The 17585-nt window shown below is 45.0% G+C and overlaps 1 protein-coding gene across 1 annotated transcript; it reads right to left on the reverse strand.

Annotated features, from left to right (window-relative positions):
* Positions 1–6389: 6389 nt before the first annotated feature.
* On the reverse strand, positions 6390–16257 carry C15H12orf76 (chromosome 15 C12orf76 homolog). The gene is made up of 2 exons (XM_074973083.1): positions 16131–16257; positions 6390–8247 (listed from the first exon to the last, which is right to left on the reverse strand). Exons 1-2 carry the CDS (start codon positions 16255–16257, stop codon positions 8162–8164), a joined length of 213 nt encoding a protein of 70 aa, XP_074829184.1. The 3' UTR covers positions 6390–8161.
* Between the last annotated feature and the right edge of the window lie 1328 nt (positions 16258–17585).

A 17585-nucleotide genomic window follows, 5' to 3' on the forward strand; every position in this document is an offset into this window, starting at 1 on the left:
CTCCCCCCTCTCCTGTTGGTAATAGCTTATCTAAAGTGATCACTCTTTAACTGAGAAGCTCTACTTCCTCCATGCTCTGGAGCAGGGATGTATGCATGGCCTTGGGCTTGGGAGGTGATACTTGCTGCTCTTGGCAAAATCTGGCCAAATTTACCCAGGTTGTAAGCATCTGAAAAAAGCCAGCAATTCCCACATACACAATAGAGGCTTGTCATTAATTAGCAACTACCTTCTCTGCACTGAGTGTCCTTGATTGCTCTAGCCTTGGGCTGCAGGAATTAAGCAGCACTTGCACTGTGTTTACTCCCCCCAGTGACTGCAGCGGGACTGGACACAAGAGCTGAGAACACGGAGACTCTTGCTGGGGTGCCCAGAGAATGTAGAAAAGAAACACCCTCAGTGGGACTGAGACAGGAGCTGGGATCAGGGGGGTTGGGGTGCTGGGACAGGATCGGACTAGGAAAAGAGCGGGCCTGGGACTGGCTGGAAAGAGGGGTTGAAGACTAGCGGTGCCTACACTTCTGAATTGACTGTAACATTGTTAGCCCCTGCTGGGCCCAATGACACAATTTCCAGCCCTTGTTCGATTTTTTTCAACCCTGTCTGGAACTCCCTCTCCTTCCCCACCTCCTGGGATGAGCAGCCAATCGGGGCTGCTGCAAGAGGCAGGTCAGAGCGCTCTCATGAGGAGTTCTGGGGTAGGAAAGGGGCCAGCTGACAGCATTCTCAAAGCACCGGGGAGGACGACGGAGAGCAGAAACAGCCCAGTAGCTCTGCTGCCTCCTGTGAGCAAAGGGTCCATCTGCTCTGCCCCTCTCCATCCTTGCAACAGCAGGCCTGAGAAGGGGAAGAGAGGGTGAGCCCCTGGAGCTCCCACTAATGGAAGGGTGCAGAACCCCTGGAGCTGCAGGAGGGGCAGTGATGAACTGGGGGGTGGGCAAAGTTGAGAGGAAGGTTGGGATGGCATAACTAATTGCAGGGCTGGGGGATGGGCATGCAAAGGGTACAAAATAAACTAGGATTTTTGGGTTTGGGGGGAAGCTGGAGGTGCTGTACCATGAGGCAGCCCTTCATACAAATTTGGAATTTGATTTTTAATTGGGTTTTCTGGTGAGAATTCAAATTGCTTTTCTCTGTCATTGTCACCCATGCACATTGGGGGTTGGCAGGGGTCGTTCAAAAACTGAGACCAAAAAACAGTGTTGTTTTTTATTTATCTTTCATTTTTCAGTCTCCTCATTTTTGGGAGGTCTGACTCAGGATTTTTGAACTGTCCAACTTTGGAAGGCATGTAAGGTGACCAGATGTCCGGATTTTATAGGGACAGTCCTGATTTTTGGGTCTTTCTCTTATATAGGCTCGTATTACCCCCCTACCCCCACCCCTGTCCTGATTTTTCACACTTGCTGTCTGGCCACCCTAAAGGCATGCGATGAGTGAGGCAGGGACCTACCGGGAGAGAACTGGTCGTGTGGCTAAGGCAACTAAATGTCATGGTGGAGAATTGGTACTATCCCTCCTCTGAAAAAAGCCCAAGGTTAACTGCTGTTGTCTAGCTTTTTTTTAATGATAGTTACTAATTAGTAAAAGCATCAGCGGTGTAACCTGCTCATGTAATTCACTGTATGTTCTTAAGGTGTTTAAAAAAACCAAATCACAACTTCTTGTGTGGCTGCTGCATGTTTCTAAGAGCAAAGTGCCTTGCTCTGTTGGGATAGAAATTGTTTTTCTCAAGTCAAAGATGTTAAGCCTTGGAGTCTCCTGACTTTGTTAAAGGCTTCCTCTAAATGCTATAAATCTAGTTCATTCACACAGTTTGATTTCTTGAGCTCAACGCCTGTTTGTTCAGTGCATTTCTTTTCCTGTGCAGCTGTCGGAAATCACTGTGCATATTAATGATTTAATAACTCTACCTTGAAGCATAATAACTGAGGTCTGATATTTAAGATTTTTTTGCTTTTCTATGTTTTTGATGATGTACCTTTTGCTTAAAGGAGACATTTTCATATACAAAGCTATCAAATATGCAGTGTTAGTCTAAGAGAATTACCGTAAAAAACTGACACACATAATCCATGCAGACATTTTTGGGTAACTTTGAATCTTCTGTTTTGAAACCCTTTGTTCAGCACAAATATTCTCAGAGTAAATGAGAAGTATTTTAGACCCTTAGAAATCTAGCGCTTTTGTTTGAGATCTGCAAGTATCCTTGTGTGTGAAGGCAATACACCAGTAAAGTAGTGCATATTATAGTTGATGTTTACAGAAGCATTTTTTTAAAAAGGGCAAATTTTTTTTTAGAGTTTGTGGGGTTCTCGCTTTCTACAGAGCTTATTTAGAAAGTACATACTGTTCTCTAAAAAGCTATGAATCATTAAAGCTCTAACCATCTTTTATGGATTATAAATCCAGATTAACTCTGCTCTCTTAAAATTCATGCTGTAATTTGACAGTGATTGAATCTCCATGTGATCCACAGTAGGCCTATAATTGTCCCTGAAAATGGGACTAAATGTTTAGGACAGATTGTTGGTGCTGTTCTGCTGTCATTTCAAGCACTTAGGTATATTTGTAATTTCTTTTGAACACAGCTTACTATGGACACTTTTCCACTGCATTTAGATATCCTGAAAGTAGCAATTCATATTTAACGAGGAAGAGGTGCAGTTGCTGCATTAATGTATTGAGATGTAGGGAGAGTTCAGTCTGTTCGGGAGCTAACCCAGTTTTATTTCAGTCTGAACAGCTATCTTTTGATGACTGCAATAGGAAAGCATAGTGAACAGGACAATAATTATTAGCAGGATCAATTGTAATTCACTTACCCAGACCCTCCTGAATCAGTCTTATGTATTTAAGCATGCATTTAGTAACATTTACTTCAAGGGCTTAAGTACCTTGCTGAATCAGGGCTGTAGTTCCTCAATCTATTCTGGTAGCAGTTGGGAGTAGGGTACTGATTTATTCGGCCTAAATATATTTCATATGAACAGGCTGAAATGACTAGCTCATCAAGGGAGACGGGTAAGTTTTGAGTGCAGCATTACAGCAAGTATCATAGGTTGCGTAAGAGGAACAGAAAAATGAAGAAGTGGTGGTAAATTCTGAAAGTGGAACACTTCAATTTGCCTACAGGGATAAACAGCCCTAAAGACCTTTCCACCTCCATTGTAGTCAGACTGCCTCAGCATTCTCTAAATTCATAGTGCAAAAACAGCTGTAACGTACAAACAGAAGAACATGTTGCAGGTGTGGTTAGTAGCTAGTGATATTAACTTAAAACTTGCATCTGCAATTCATAAAATATTAAGTGTAGGTGTATTTGCAATACATAAAGACAAGGAAGAAGTAAAGCCCCCTTGCTAATCAATTCAGTTGTACCACTAAATTTCAAATAAAGCAAATAAATTAGAGGCCTTAAGGGACAGATAGGAAGCAAGGAGCAATATGGGTCATTCACTAGATTTCAGTCTCCCCACAAACTCAGTACTAAAGTAATGTGAGGCTAGGTATTCTGATGCTGGACATGCTGTGTGTTTAAGATGTACATGTGCCAATTTCCAACCCGAGAGCAGTTTTTGTAAAAGTCACACTTACTCCTTTGCTATATTCAAATTATATCATTAGTCTCTCTCTAAATGCTCCCTGAACTTCAAAAGTGGATACAGTATTTCTTTATTCTGTCCTAGAATGCTACTGGTGAGTTAGCACGCTTTGTCCTGGAGAAACATTCATATGAAGCAAGTGAAATGTTCCCTACAATGTCAGTCTGCATTCAGTGACCACAGTGTTAAATAATCATAGAATATCAGGGTTGGAAGGGACCTCAGGAGGTCAGCTAGTCCAAAGCCCCTGCTCAAAGCAGGACCAATCCCTAACTAAATCATCCCAGCCAGGGCTTTGTCAAGCCTGACCTTAAAAACTTCTAAGGAAGGAGATTCCACCACCTCCTTAGGTAACGCATTCCAGTGTTTCACCACCCTCCTAGGAAAAACTTTTTCCTAATGTCCAACCTAAACCTCCCCCACTGCAACTTGAGACTATTACTCCTTGTTCTGTCATCAGCTATCACTGAGAACAGTCTAGATCCATCCTCTTTGGAACCCCCTTTCAGGTAGTTGAAAGCAGCTATCAAATCCCCCCTCATTCTTCTCTTCCGCAGACTAAACAATTCCAGTTCCCTCAGCCTCTCCTCATAAGTCATGTGTTCCAGTCCCCTAATTATTTTTGTTGCCCTCCGCTGGACTCTTTCCAATTTTTCCACATCCTTCTTGTAGTGTGGGGCCCAAAACTGGACACAGTACTCCAGATGAGGCCTCACCAATGTCGAATAGAGGGGAACGATCACGTCCCTCGATCTGCTGGCAATGCCCCTACTTATACATCCCAAAATGCCATTGGCCTTCTTGGCAACAAGGGCACACTGTTGACTCATATCCAGCTCCTCGTCCACTGTAACCCCTAGGTCCTTTTCTGCAGAACTGCTGCCGAGCCATTCGGTCCCTAGTCTGTAGCGGTGCATTGGATTCTTCCATCGTAAGTGCAGGACTCTGCACTTGTCCTTGTTGAACCTCATCAGATTTCTTTTGGCCCAATCCTCTCATTTGTTTAGGGCCCTCTGTATCCTATCCCTACCCTCCAGCATATCTACCTCTCCTCCCAGTTTAGTGTCATCTGTAAACTTGCTGAGGGTGCAATCCACACCATCCTCCAGATCATTAATGAAGATATTGAACAAAACCAGCCCGAGGACCGACCCTTGGGGCACTCCACTTGATACCAGCTGCCAACTAGACATGGAGCCATTGATCACTACCCGTTGAGCCCGACAATCTAGCCAGCTTTCTATCCACCTTATCGTCCATTCATCCAGCCCATACTTCTTTAACTTACTGGCAAGAATACTGTGGGAGACCGTGTCAAAAGCTTTGCTAAAGTCAAGGAACAACACGTCCACTGCTTTCCCCTCATCCACAGAGCCAGTTATCTTGTCATAGAAGGCAATTAGATTAGTCAGGCATGACTTGCCCTTGGTGAATCCATGCTGACTGTTCCTGATCACTTTCCTCTCCTCTAAGTGCTTCTGAATTGATTCCTTGAGGACCTGCTCCTAAGTTAAGATAGTGCAGGATTAAAACCATAGACCATTTTTTAAAGTAATTGCTCCTACAATTTTGCCATCAACAACCATTTTTTCTATAAAAACACATGGAGTTCCAGTGGCTGCTAGTTTCCTTAACATGGATTGCCACTGGAGGAAAGAGTTGCATCACAGCTAGAACTCGGTTGTGAGAGAAGATAGTGGCTGCTCAGCTGGTGGGTTTTTAAGCAGTCCTATTACTCAATTTTCAGTAAGTCAGATCAGCTGGGTGCTGTGGGAAGAAAGTCAGCAGAGAGAAGCTCATCTGAAATTTGCATTAATACTGATGATAAAGTTTGTGTCAGTTGTCTGAACACTTCCGAGGGGAGAGAGACTGTCATGCAGTGCTGCTGCTGAATGTTCTCCTGGGAAAGAATTCACAAGTTTTCTAATGTAGGGTGCCTCACTGACTTTCACCAGTGTTGAGCACTCCAAATGCAGTCACAAGAGGTTGTAGGTGCTTAGCTCTGAAACTCCCACCCTGGCTGTCTTAGCCCGCTCGACAAGCCACCCCAAAATAGTGGACATCTTTGAGAATTTTGGCCACATTGTAGCTTGCTACAGCTAAAAAGCTCTTAGGGCTCATCTATAGGGGGACACTCAGGAAAGTGACTGTGAGTTAACTGAAAGTGTGAAGTTAAAGTGCATTAAACCTCTGGGTGGTCTTAGTTGATTGTGGCTTAGAAACGACATGGGCTTAGTTCACTGTGGCTTAAGCTACAGCAAACTAAAGCCACTTTACTTCTAAATATCTGTACAGGGGCTTTCTACATTTCAACTTCTGCACGTTAACCTCATATTGTTAGTAATTTAGTCTTCATCTTCTTGAGTATCCCTATGTAGATGAGCCCGTAAGGTCCTGTCTGATAATCCTCACTCACCCTGGGGTTCTCCCTGCCTGTAGGGCGACTGTCAGTAATGGCTGCAGGGCTGCTTGCCAAGTCCTTCCACAGAGCTGTGGCAGAGTTTGTAGCGTGTGCAGAATATCTGTACACAAACAACAGACTTGTTGGGTTAGCTTTTAGTTGTACAACAAGGGAGGTAGCTGGGTGTGGGGAATGTAAACAAGAATATCACTCCAAGCAAGCAGATAGAGCTGTAGCTACAGCTCTACAACCTGGAAAGCAGCTGGACTTTCCCTCCCTACCACCCTAATGAAGATGAAAGTGTCATCTTAGGTGAAATGAAGACAGACGGAGAGCAGACAGATGACTCAGCTGATACAATTTACAAAACAGAAAAAGGAGCAGCAAGAACTAAAACTTATCACCAGTTTACTCTCACTTTAGCTCATATTTTACTTAAAGGCTGGGAATTGTAGGTTACAAACACCAGGACATCATCTTATTACAATACAGACAAGCAGCAAAGAGTCATCACTACTTTCACCAGCAGTCACATCATCCCTTTAAATAAAATGGAACCAGCAGATGTTACATAAAGCCACAACAGAAGGTTGAAGACAACAGAAGAGATGCAGGGAGTTGTTCCTCACGTGAAATTAAAATATTCTAAAATAAATTACCACCACCACCACAAAGCAGTCCTTTGTTAAATATCAAACAAGAAAAATCCAAACAACATTTATACCAGTGCAAAATTAAACAGCAGCATTTATACGCAAGTGGGATTTGCCAGTGTAAATACATCACATAAAATGCACGTAACTGAGAGCTGCACATAACTTAAACACACACTTCCACAAGGTTTTGAAAGCAACAGTCCCTCAATCTCATTAAAGCAGGCTCTCAACCATGACTGACTTTCTTGGAAATATGTAAGGGGCTGAAGTTTACACGGTTAGTCATTTCATCGACTGAACCCAAGCCTATTACACAGCTAAGGACATGACTTGGACTGGATTCCTAAAACCAACATGGCTATTTTGGTACAAGTTTGAGTGTCAACACTTCTTTCCGAATAAAAGCAGCTAAAGTTAGTAACAAACCAACATGCCCCCAAAATAATGAAATCAGTTTTAATTCACACTTTTATTTCAGTTCAAATGTGTGCGTAGGCCAGCCCTACAAAGCCAAGTTCATGACTAGAGCATGTTTAAGCCCTCGTCTTTTGACTGACTTTTGTAAGATTCACTCTAGAAACCTGGTAAAAGACTTCATGCTTGAGTGGAGAGTTGCATTCCTTAAGACAGCAAAACCAATCAATACATCAGAATCCAATGCACTTGCCTGCTTGCAAAATGATGATTTTTAGAACAGAAATCAAAAAGTTTTCCATTTAACTCTGATACCACCACACTGTAGTCCAGTGGGTATTTGACAGACTAGATCTAGAAAACTTTGACATTTGAAACAGCTGAAATTGTAATCAGCCTTGCTGCCAAAAATGGCACGTGAACCACATTATCTAAAGTACATTGTTTTCATGTTAGAATCACTTAGAGGCTGTGTTTAAGGAGTATCATGAGGGTTACTCATATCATAGTCCCACCCAGGAACTGAGAGCAGAATTCAGAAATACAGCAAGTCTAAGTGGGAAAGTCTTCCTATGGGCAATACCAAAGTAAAATACTTCACATATTCCTAGCCTTTCTTATCAGAGTTAGGCCAAATACTAACTGAAGTTCACAGCTAATATTTTCAAACATGAATGCTTAGAATCAGTCAGCGACATAAGATTTGCCAGACTGAGACCACATTTATTTGTGTCTAACTTTAGGCATCCATGTTTGAAGACGCAGACCTCTGTTGAGCTACAAATTGCTAGAGATCTGGGAGGAGATTTTCAGATTCTAGCTATGGTATCGGTGAGAGCAGCCAAGCAGTTGTAGGCATGCTTCTGCAAGGGAAACAACTGGTTACATTACATGTTAGAGAAAAAGAAAATACTTGTCAGTCTCTTTACTAAGCAGCCATAGTGGTTTACAAGCCAGAAATCAGACAACAAATCAGGCTGGATTTATGGTCGCTGCATAGCATGGGTCATTTTCGAGCACCAGGGATTTGATCGCAAAATTTCCACAAGCAAGGTGACCAATCCATTTAGATTCTTCCCGCTCTGCTACCGTCGTCGAATGGGCTTGTAGACGCACACTGCCATCAGGATCATGGTGATCAACAGGATACTGAAGATGCTCCCCATGAGCACTGCAAGAGGGAAGAAATGGCATGTGTGGAATAGGGGCAAGTATAAGAGGAAAAAGGTCACATGCATGTATATCTTCCCATTTAGTGCAGCATGTCCCAAACTGGTGACATCAAAGGTTCTGCTGTGAATTTGTCAGGAGTCCCTAGATATCACCCAATTCCCAGTGAAGTCCGTTTTTCCCTGGTCTATAATGGGAGTTGGACCACGCCCCTAATTTGCCTTTGCATTTCTGGCCAGACTTTCACCCTTTTAAAGCTGCAGCTGCATGTGAACATTTGCCCTCACCCAGTGTTTGTGAAATGTATGTCTGGTGCACACGCATGGGCCATTCAGCACTCTGAACGTGCCCCACCACCCACTTGCCCTGGAACACTTGCTTGTATATTTTGATAGCATTATCAAGCAAAATAAACGGCTGCTTGTTTGAGTTCATCTGGAATAACAATTTGTGATTACTGAGAGTGGGTGGCCACAGGCAGGATTTTAGTACTTATTAATTCATAGCATTTATGACCAGAAGGGACCATTATGATCTAGTCTGACCTCCTGCATAACAAGCTGGAGATTTTTACACAGCGATTCCTGCGTCAAGCCCAATCACTCATGGCTGATCTACAGCCTACCGTTTAGAAAGGGCTAGTCTTGATTTAAAGACTTCAAGTGATAAAATGCACCCATACCCCTGGGTGAACTGTTCCAATGGCTAATTACACGCACTAAATAATCTGCACCGTGTGTCTAGCCTGAATTTGTATAGCTTCAGCTTCCAGCCATGGGATCTTGTGCCCTTGTCTGCTAGAATGAAGAGGCCTTTACTACCAGAAATATTCTCTCCAGTCGATACTCATAGCGCCTCTGAACCTTCTCTTTGATCAACTGAACAGATTGAGCTTTAGTGTCTCACTGACGCAGGTCTTCCAGACCTCAAATCATTCTTGTAGCCCTTTTCTGAAGGATTTCCAATTTGTCAACATTCTTTTTCAAGTGTCGACACCAGAACTGGACACACTATCCCAGTAACGGGTCTCCCTAATGCCCAATACAGTTGTAATAACTTCGACTCAATATTCCCCAGTTTATACAGCCAAGGATTGCATTTGCTCTCAAATACCACATCACACTGCAAGCTCATGTTTAGCTGATTATCCACCATGACGACCCTCCTCCCCAACCCTGCAGTCCTTTTCTGAGTCACAGTCCCTCTTTTTGTTCCAAGGGAGCCTACTTTCCCATGCAATCCAGATGGCTCTGTAGACCAGACTTGCCCTTATAATTTTTTTTACCACTCTACCAATTTGTGTCATCTGCAAACTTTACCCATTTGTGTTTTCCTCTACATTGCTGAAAGAGATATTGAATAGCACTGGGCCAAGAACTGATCCCTACTAGACCCCTCTAGAAACATCACCACTAGAATGATGGTTCCCCATATAGGATTACTTCTGGAGAACTGAAGTTATCCAGTTTTTAATCCATATAATAGGGGGTGCATTTTATTATTGGATAATACCATATGGTCATCCCAATTTAGAAAATACCATCCATCCCCTCCCCCTCCCTCACATGTGCCCATAAAGCTTCACATAACATACACTTAGTTCTCCTGCAGGCTCCAACAGCAGTAGTTGAAAAATTTACAGCCAACTTGTATTTTACCCTGCTCACTGCTAGCATATTATCTTTCCTCCCAACTTGCTGCTCTCATTTTCAGATGCTCACTTTTTTCACAGTCTATTTGATTGTTGCTGTTAGACAATTTGTCACATGAAGAACATCTCCTTACCAAGTATGCATCCGATGAAGTGAGCTGTAGCTCACAAAAGCTTATGCTCAAATAAATTGATTAGTCTCTAAGGTGCCACAAGTACTCCTTTTCTTTTTGCGAATACAGACTAACACGGCTGTTACTCTGAAACCTTTCCTAGAGATAACATTTGAAACGAAACTTTAAAATTACTTCACTGGCACATCAACACAAAGGCTTCTGCTTTCAGAAACCTTTCATCTAATGTACGCAACAGCCAGAGAGAGATAAGAACAGAACAAAACTTGAGTGGCTGGGCTAGCATCCTTTGTATTCCACAACAGTTTTGTTCCTTGTTTACTTCTGATTTTAATCTGATAACTAGATGAGACTTTCTACTCACACCTAACTGCTGTTTAAACTAGCAACAAGATGGGATGCTTATGCTGGATACCCACTGGTGTGGATGAAACGCCCTGCCCTGAGGGATCCCAAACTTGGGGAGATCAGTTTCCAATTCCAGTGACCCTTGATGCCATTGCTACCATCCCAAGGAGGGTGAAAACTACTGTATTTCCAGATCTGGGCCACCAGGGACTACCAGATCTGCCAAACATGGAAGCTGGGCAGCTGTAAAACATAGCTTGTTAGACTAATGCATCCGTGGCTATATGTATACAGACAGTCACCAGCTACTCGAGAACCCACACTGTCTGCAGCAAACTGGACCTCAATGCTGTGGCAATTTCAATACATTTTTAAAATGGATTTTTTTTTTCCCCACTCGACTTGCATTCAATAAAAAACTCCATCAGTACATCAGCTGTGAGCAATTTTTATATTTAAATGTCGTCTTATACTATCGCCACATTTTCAGTTTTCAAAATGCTACATATCTTTAGGTTCCAGAGTCCACACCTAATTAGATGAATGGGGCAGCTCACAGCTCTCAAGGTTATAGTTTCAGGCCATCTTCAAACTCAGGAAGACAGCACTGTCTCATCTTACCATTCTGAGGTCATTTTTGCAACAACCATGAGGGCTAGAAACTGGTTTTTAAATGAAATCAAAGATTCTGGAGCCCAATTCTGCAACAAGGGATGAATTTTACAGCTGTGGAATACGAGGGGCCTTTGCTATATGGACACAAGTGTGCATGAGGGAGAGAACCCAGAAACCTTGGCTCAGAAAACCCCTAATCCAACCCATAGATCTACTTGAGCTGAAGAAGAATTTCAGTTACTAACCCTGTGATGGTGTTTGGGGTACCCAGGACTGCAAGTCTCCCTGTTGCCTGCCTGTCTCCTGTAAGAGGGGGACTTGTTTGTGCTTAACTGGGTGTCAGCTCTCTGACACCACCAACCTGTTAGCCACCTGAACAAAATCTCCTCTGGGCAATGCCAGCCCTTATTTTGCCTTACAATAGTAGGTCCCTAAACCCCTTTGAAGCATTCCCCTGTAGTCCAAACCCTTCTCCACTGAACACTCACTGAAATACCCGGTCTGCTGTCTCCACGGGAACAGAGTACACACCAGTCTGACTGATTCACCTCATAATCAGATCATAACTTAATATCCCAGCACTGAGATACCCTCAATTTCACTAGAAATGTAAGTTTACCAAAGGTTCAACAGATAATGAGTAAGAATAATGGAAACAAAAGGGTTACATATAAAACAAAATCATTACACTCTTTCTAGAGACTAAACTTAACAGGCTAACCTACCGGCTAAAGAAGATCTGTCTAACCCAAAGTCTTTTTCAACATCTTCCACCAAGGTAGGCAGAGTTCCTATTTTCACGAATAAAAAGAAAAGGAGTACTTGTGGCACCTTAGAGACTTAAAAATTTATTTGCGCATAAGCTTTCGTGAGCTACAGCTCACTTCATCGGATGCATTCAGTGGAAAATACAGTGGGGAGATTTATATACATAGAGAACATGAAACAATGGATGTTACCATACACACTGTAACGAGAGTGATCACTTAAGGTGAGCTATTACCAGCAGGAGAGCGGGGGTAGGGGGGGGGCGAACCTTTTGTAGTGATAATCAAGGTGGGCCATTTCCAGCAGTTGACAAGAACGTCTGAGGAACAGTGGTGGGGGGGGAATAAACATGGAGAAATAGTTTTACTTTGTGTAATGACCCATCCACTCCCAGTCTTTATTCAAGCCTAAGTTAATTGTATCTAGTTTGCAAATTAATTCCAATTCAGTCTCTCGGAGTCTGTTTTTGAAGTTTTTTTGTTGAATAATTACAACTTGAGGAATTCCACCATGATTTCAACAATTTCCATCCCACCATCAACCTCAGCCTGGACCAATCCACAAAAGAGATCCACTTCCTGGACACTACTGTGCTAATAAGCGATGGTCACATAAACACCACCCTATACCGGAAACCTACTGACCGCTATTCCTACCTACATGTCTCCAGCTTTCATCCAGACCACACCACACGATCCATTGTCTACAGCCAAGCTCTACGATACAACCGCATTTGCTCCAACCCCTCAGACAGAGACAAACACCTACAAGATCTCTATCAAGCATTCTTACAACTACAATACCCACCTGCTGAAGTGAAGAAACAGATTGACAGAGCCAGAAGAGTACCCAGAAGTCACCTACTACAGGACAGGCCCAACAAAGAAAACAACAGAACACCACTAGCCGTCACCTTCAGCCCCCAACTAAAATCTCTCCAACGCATCATCAAGGATCTACAACCTATCCTGAGGGACGACCCATCACTCTCACAGATCTTGGGAGACAGGCCAGTCCTTGCTTACAGACAGCCCCCCAACCTGAAGCAAACATTCACCAGCAACCACACACCACACAACAGAACCACTAACCCAGGAACCTATCCTTGCAACAAAGCCCGTTGCCAACTGCGTCCACATATCTATTCAGGGGACACTATCATAGGGCCTAATCACATCAGCCACACTATCAGAGGCTCGTTCACCTGCACATCTACCAATGTGATATATGCCATCATGTGCCAGCAATGCCCCTCTGCCATGTACACTGGTCAAACTGGACAGTCTCTATGTAAAAGAATAAATGGACACAAATCAGACGTCAAGAATTATAACATTCAAAAACCAGTCGGAGAACACTTCAATCTCTTTGGTCACTCGATTACAGACCTAAAACTTGCAACTCTTCAACAAAAAAACTTCAAAAACAGACTCCAATGAGAGACTGTTGAATTGGAATTAATTTGCAAACTGGATACAATTAACTTAGGCTTGAATAAAGACTGGGAGTGGATGGGTCATTACACAAAGTAAAACTATTTCCCCATGTTTATTCCCCCCTCCACCCCGTTCCTCAGACGTTCTTGTCAACTGCTGGAAATGGCCCATCTTGATTATCACTACAAAAGGTCCCCCCCACCCCCCGCTGGTAATAGCTCAACTAATTACGAGTAAGCTGGTAATAGCTTAAGTGATCACTTTTGTTACAGTGTGTATGATAACACCCCTTGTTTCATGTTCTCTATGTATATAAATCTCCCCACTGTATTTTCCACTGAATGCATCCGATGAAGTGAGCTGTAGCTCACGAAAGCTTATGCTCAAATAAATTTTTAAGTCTCTAAGGTGCCACAAGTACTCCTTTTCTTTTTGCGAATACAGACTAACACGGCTGCTACTCTGAAACCTGTTTTCATGAATGTAAACACGCTGACCATTTACTTTCAAGATGTAGGATAAAGGAGTGTCTTTTTGTCTTCTACTTATATCCCAAAAGTTCTTTGTCTGTACTCAGAGATGGTAAAAAAAACCTATTGCTTGTTTTTCCTTTGTCCTGCTTCTTCCCTGTTGATTTTGTATGTAGATGTGAAGCCATCAGGTCAAACAGAAAACCTATTTGTCAACTTTGCCTTGATACAGGCTTTTAAACACATTTTCAGTATACATACATAACTCCTGGCATAATACCTCTACATGAAACTAATAACGACATTAACAACTAACGTGACCCTGGCTTTCATTTAAGATCTCACGGACAGTCTTTGGTGAACTGGAATGTACATACTAGAATCAGGATATTCTTGTAACCCGCTTGCTTTCTGGCACTAAGGGGTTCTTAGGATCACAACCACTAGAGGGAGAAGATCTGTGGTGCATACGTGCACCACCTACCTCTCAGCAGGCTACATACTCCCCTCTAGGTAGGTGCATTCTTTTTTCCAAAAGACCGAGGCTGGGGTAGCCTTGGATATATCAGACCCCTCCTAACCTTACCAGCCCTGTCATAGGGCTGACTCAGGTTCACTTTTCCAGTTGCTCCTCAGTTTGCAATTGCTACCCACACCAGCTTGGAGATAAGCAGAGCTGCATGGAGAATGGAAATTCCATTTCATGGAGGCTTCGCAGATTTTGAAATTTGTTTTCATTCCAATTAGGAACAAAACCTGAAAATTTCAAAATTCTCCAGAAAAAGAAAATAAAAATAAAAAAAAACAGTCAGGTCAACTGAAACATTTCATTTTGCTTTTGACTTTTAAGTGTTATAAAATAAAATCTAATACAAAATTAAAGCAATGCAAAACAAAATGTTATTTCAAAAGGAAACTCAAAACATTTTGTTCCAAGAATGTCAAAATGTGATGTTTCCCTTGCTCACAACTCACAAACCTACAAAGAAACTCCCTCCATAGTTTGTAAATATTAGAACTTTGAACTTGAAGGAATCAGTCAGTCAGGAATGATTTACATCCTCCAGCTTCAAGAACATTAGACTGTATTTCCCCAGGGCACAGACTGATGAGTCTGCAGGTTTTGAGTTGAGGCAGCTCTGGTTGTGTGTCTGAATAGAGTCAACAAGGGGAAATTGTCCGTCGCCGATGGTACGTATTTATGAAATACATATCTGGATCCTCAATGCGACTCTTCTCAGGACAGCTTGAGCAACCGCTGCTGCCCACGTCACAGAACCAGCCATCAGCGTCACGAGTCACCTGACTTCCGTCATCTCAGAGACGTCAAGAAGTAAGCCATAGAAGACACCCTCTGGAGTCGGTCTCTCCAGAATTGGGGGCACACTGCAACACAGGGTGAGGGGAGCTTGCCCTGCAGCTGCCTGTGCTGTACCTAGTGTGTACATACGTACAGGCCTTCGCTCTGCAAGGCCTTCTGATGTCTTCCATTGAGGCTCACATCATTTCAAGAGATTTAACAATCAAATCAGCAGCAGCATGTTTGGCTGTCTAGGCTAGCTGGCTCTGTGTGCATTTACTGTGCTGGATATACACAATAATAACCCACGTGGTGCTCGTAGCCACCAGGGAAGAGGGAATAGCAGACAACAATCTCACAGTAGGGGAGAAGAAAACCCGCCAGCATGTCAGGGCTGTCCTCTCCTTCCTTCCTCACTGTGAAAAATGGGTCCCTGCTACAGCTGTGTGGAGAACAGAAATTATATTTCGTGGAGTATTCTGAGACTGTCAAATTTGTTTTCATTCCAATTAGGGCTCAGCCCTACCCACTTAAACGTTCTCTGCTAAAGAAAACTCAGGGGGGGGAGAAAATAATTTAGTCCAAAGCAAAATGTTTGGTCTGGAGTTTGACTTTATTTTAGATGGCTAATGAAACACACACGAAACAAACCATAAATCGATTTTTTGAAAGGGAAAAAACCAAAAAGGCCACTGAATCCCCCAAAGCGTGGAAACACCCTGTTGTGCCGGGGGCAGAGCGTCCCCGGCCCCGAAAGGCCGGCACGGGGAGCCCAGGGCTCCGAGGGGGGCAGACTGGCGTGGGCCAGGGGCTGCCCCAAGGCTGGGCGAGCCGTCCACGGGGTGCCAGGCCCCGGCCCCTCAGATCCTAGCCCCGCACAGCGGGCAGCTCGGGGGCGGGCGACTGCAAAGGGCGTTGGGGCAAACAGCGGCGCCCCTCAACCCCAAGCCACTGACCTGCCCTGGGACCAGCCCCCCGCGCCAGGCCGGGCCGCCCCGGGCTACTGGGGACGGGGGGCCCTGAGGGGCGGGGCCTGCCCGGCTCACGCAGCCCGGCAGAGAACGGGACCCAGGAGTCCAGGGCGAGAGGCGCGAGACACGCCCGGCCCGGGGGCGGGAGAGCGGGGCCCAGGGGAGAGCGGCCCGGCCCGGCCCCTCCTTACCCAGGTTCTGTCTCCGCAGCACGACGTAGGGCCGGCTCCGCTCCGCGGGCCCCGCCGCCCAGCCCGGCCCCGCCAGCGCCAGCAGCAGGGCGAGCCCCCAGCCCGGCCGCGCCCGCCGCCGCAGCATCCTCCCGGCGCTCGCCGCCTCCGGCCCGGCGCGGGGAAGCGGGGCCGCGGGGCGGGGCGCTGGCCTGCCTGGTCCGCTCTGCCCTGGCTCCCCCTCCCGGGCTTCCCTCCCCCTCCTCTCTCTTCCTCATCCCCCTCCATCTTCCTTCCTTCCTCCTCCCTCATCCTCCCTCCATCTTCCTCCCTTCCTTCCTCTTCCTCATCCCCCTCACTTCCTTCTCTCTTCCCCTTCCTCATCCTCCCTCCATCGTCCTTCCTTCCCCCTTCCTCCTACCCCCTCCATCTTCCTTCCTTCCTCCTCATCCCTCTTCTCATCCCCCTTTCTTCCTCATCCCCCCTCCATCTTCCTTCCTTCCTCCTCATCCCTTCCCCCTCCATCTTCCCCTTCCTCCCTTCCCCCTTCCTCATCCCCCCTCCATCTTCCTCCTTTCCCCCTCCCTCATCCCCCCTTCCATCCCCTCTCCATCTTCCTTCCTCCTCCTTCCTCCTCCCTTCCCCTTTCCCTTCCTCCTCCCCCCTCCATCTTCCTTCCCCCTTCCTCCTCCTTCATCCTCCCTTCCCCTTCCTCATCCCCCCTCCATCTTCCCCTTCTCCATCCCCCCTCCATCTTCCTTAGAATCATCGAATATCAGAGTTGGAAGGGACCTCAGGAGGTCGTCTTGTCCAACCCCCTGCTCAAAGCAGGACCGATCCCCAATTAAATCATCCCAGCCAGGGCTTTGTCAAGCCTGACCTTAAAAACTTCTAAGGAAGGAGATTCCACCACCTCCCTAGGTAACACATTCCAGTGCTTCACCACCCTCCTAGTGAAAAAGTTTTTCCTAATATCCAACCTAAACCTCCCCCACTGCAACTTGAGACCATTACTCCTTGTTCTGTCATCTGCTACCATTGAGAACAGTCTAGATCCATCCTCTTTGGAACCCCCTTTCAGGTAGTTGAAAGCAGCTATCAAATCCCCCCTCATTCTTCTCTTCTGCAGACTAAACAATCCCAGTTCCCTCAGCCTCTCCTTATAAGTCATGTGTTCCAGTCCCCTAATCAATTTTGTTGCCCTCCGCTGGACGCTTTCCAATTTTTCCACATCCTTCTTGTAGTGTGGGGCCCAAAACTGGACACACTACTCCAGATGAGGCCTCACCAGTGTCGAATAGAGGGGAACGATCACGTCCCTTGATCTGCTGGCAATGCCCCTACTTTATACATCCCAAAATGCCATTGGCCTTCTTGGCAACAAGGGCACACTGTTGACTCATATCCAGCTTCTCGTCCACTGTAACCCCTAGGTCCTTCCTCATACCCCCTTCCCTCTCCCTCTTCCTTCCTTTC

This window comes from Natator depressus, chromosome 15, assembly GCF_965152275.1.
Source record: "Natator depressus isolate rNatDep1 chromosome 15, rNatDep2.hap1, whole genome shotgun sequence".
Classification (NCBI taxonomy): Eukaryota; Metazoa; Chordata; order Testudines; family Cheloniidae; genus Natator; species Natator depressus.